At 46.2% G+C, this 1,457-nt stretch overlaps 1 protein-coding gene across 1 annotated transcript; it reads right to left on the reverse strand.

The window, feature by feature from the left end:
* On the reverse strand, positions 1-1,248 carry LOC115787362 (N-acetyllactosaminide beta-1,3-N-acetylglucosaminyltransferase 2-like). Its single transcript, XM_030740044.1, has one exon. It carries the CDS (start codon positions 1,234-1,236, stop codon positions 31-33), a length of 1,206 nt encoding a protein of 401 aa, XP_030595904.1. The 5' UTR covers positions 1,237-1,248; the 3' UTR covers positions 1-30.
* Positions 1,249-1,457: the final 209 nt, after the last annotated feature.

Raw genomic sequence — 1,457 nt, forward strand, 5'->3', positions numbered from 1 at the left:
CAAACTCAACAACAACCATTAATAAAGAGTTCACTGGCAGTCTAGCTCGGGCCGGACAATGAAGGGCCAGATGGTTAAGAGCTCCTGCGGTGTTCGGCTGTGAACCAGCATCAAGTTCCTGTGGACGCAGGGATTGTCTTTATACTTCTTCTCAATGTCAAAGGTCCTGAAACCTTTGTGCTTCTCGGGAACCAGGCCCAGCTTCTTTAGACACATCCCAGTGTATACATCATCAATGGGAAACAAGGCTACCTGCTGAGATACACTGTGCAGGCGTACCGCCAGCTCCCCAGAGTACAGATATCCTCCTCCCCCAGCATAGGGTGGATACTCACCCACAAACACACTCTCAGGGATAAAGTATTTAAGTTTCTTGTCCCTGTGTGGTCCTGCATTCATTATAACATCACCTATGAACAAATCCTTGGACTTACCCTCTGGCATGCCTTCCAGATAGTCAATAATTCTTAAGGTGTTAACAAAGACGTCATCATCGCCCTTAAGAACAAACTGAGCTTGAGGACAGTGTTTGGTAAACCAATCCAGAAAGAGGACCTCTTTCAGCGTTAGGTTGAAGAAGCTATCCCTGTAGTCCCATTGGAGTATGTCTTTGTGAAGCTGTGCCTCATGAGCCAGTATCTCCAGCAAGTCTGGGAAGTGGTCCGATGAAAAAGTGTTGCCTAGCAGGAACACCGTCGCCACAGTCCGATTGGCTAAGACACCTGCTTGTCCCCAAGTTTCACGAATGGCCTGTCGCCTTTCAAAATGAGGGATCAATGATTTGATGACCAGCAGCAGGAAAGGTTTGTCATCGCAGACATGGGGTTGATTTATTAACATGGGGTACTTCCTGCAGTGTAAGTACAAAAGAAAGTCCTGCAGTTGCTTTGGAAGGGAGTTGAAGTCAAAGATTTGTTTGGTGGCTCTGTAGTCTGGTTCACAGGGGTCTAGTGGTCCGGTGTTATTGAGCCAATCTGGCAGCATGATGACTGAGTTGTTGGAGAATACAGAGTTTAAGTTGGGGTTGTAAATGAAGTCCAAGTGCTGCTGCTCCTTGTTCCAGAAGGTTTCACTCAGTATGAGTTTACGCCAAAACCTCTGGGATGGGATGCGAACTTTATGACGGCCGCTGCTGTCATGTCCAAGGTTCCATGACACGCTGATCAGGACACAGATGAAGATGTTGAGCATCATCATGAAGCAGAAAAACTTTATTTTACGCTGACGCACAGCCATGCTGCCTCCCCTCTGGATCTAGACACGAGACAAGAGATCTGTTTTTGTTTTTTAAAAAAAACAGAGAAAATCATCATCTGCAGTGTCATTGCATCACAGACAAACTTACATCGAAGCCAGGATACAAAGGAACATTTGGAAACATAGAGACACCTAGGCTGACTCTTAAGCCTCTAACAGGAGTGAAACTGGAAGAATATGTTACAGCGGGACAACAGCAA

The sequence above is a fragment of the Archocentrus centrarchus genome, chromosome 1, assembly GCF_007364275.1.
Source record: "Archocentrus centrarchus isolate MPI-CPG fArcCen1 chromosome 1, fArcCen1, whole genome shotgun sequence".
NCBI classification, from domain to species: Eukaryota; Metazoa; Chordata; class Actinopteri; order Cichliformes; family Cichlidae; genus Archocentrus; species Archocentrus centrarchus.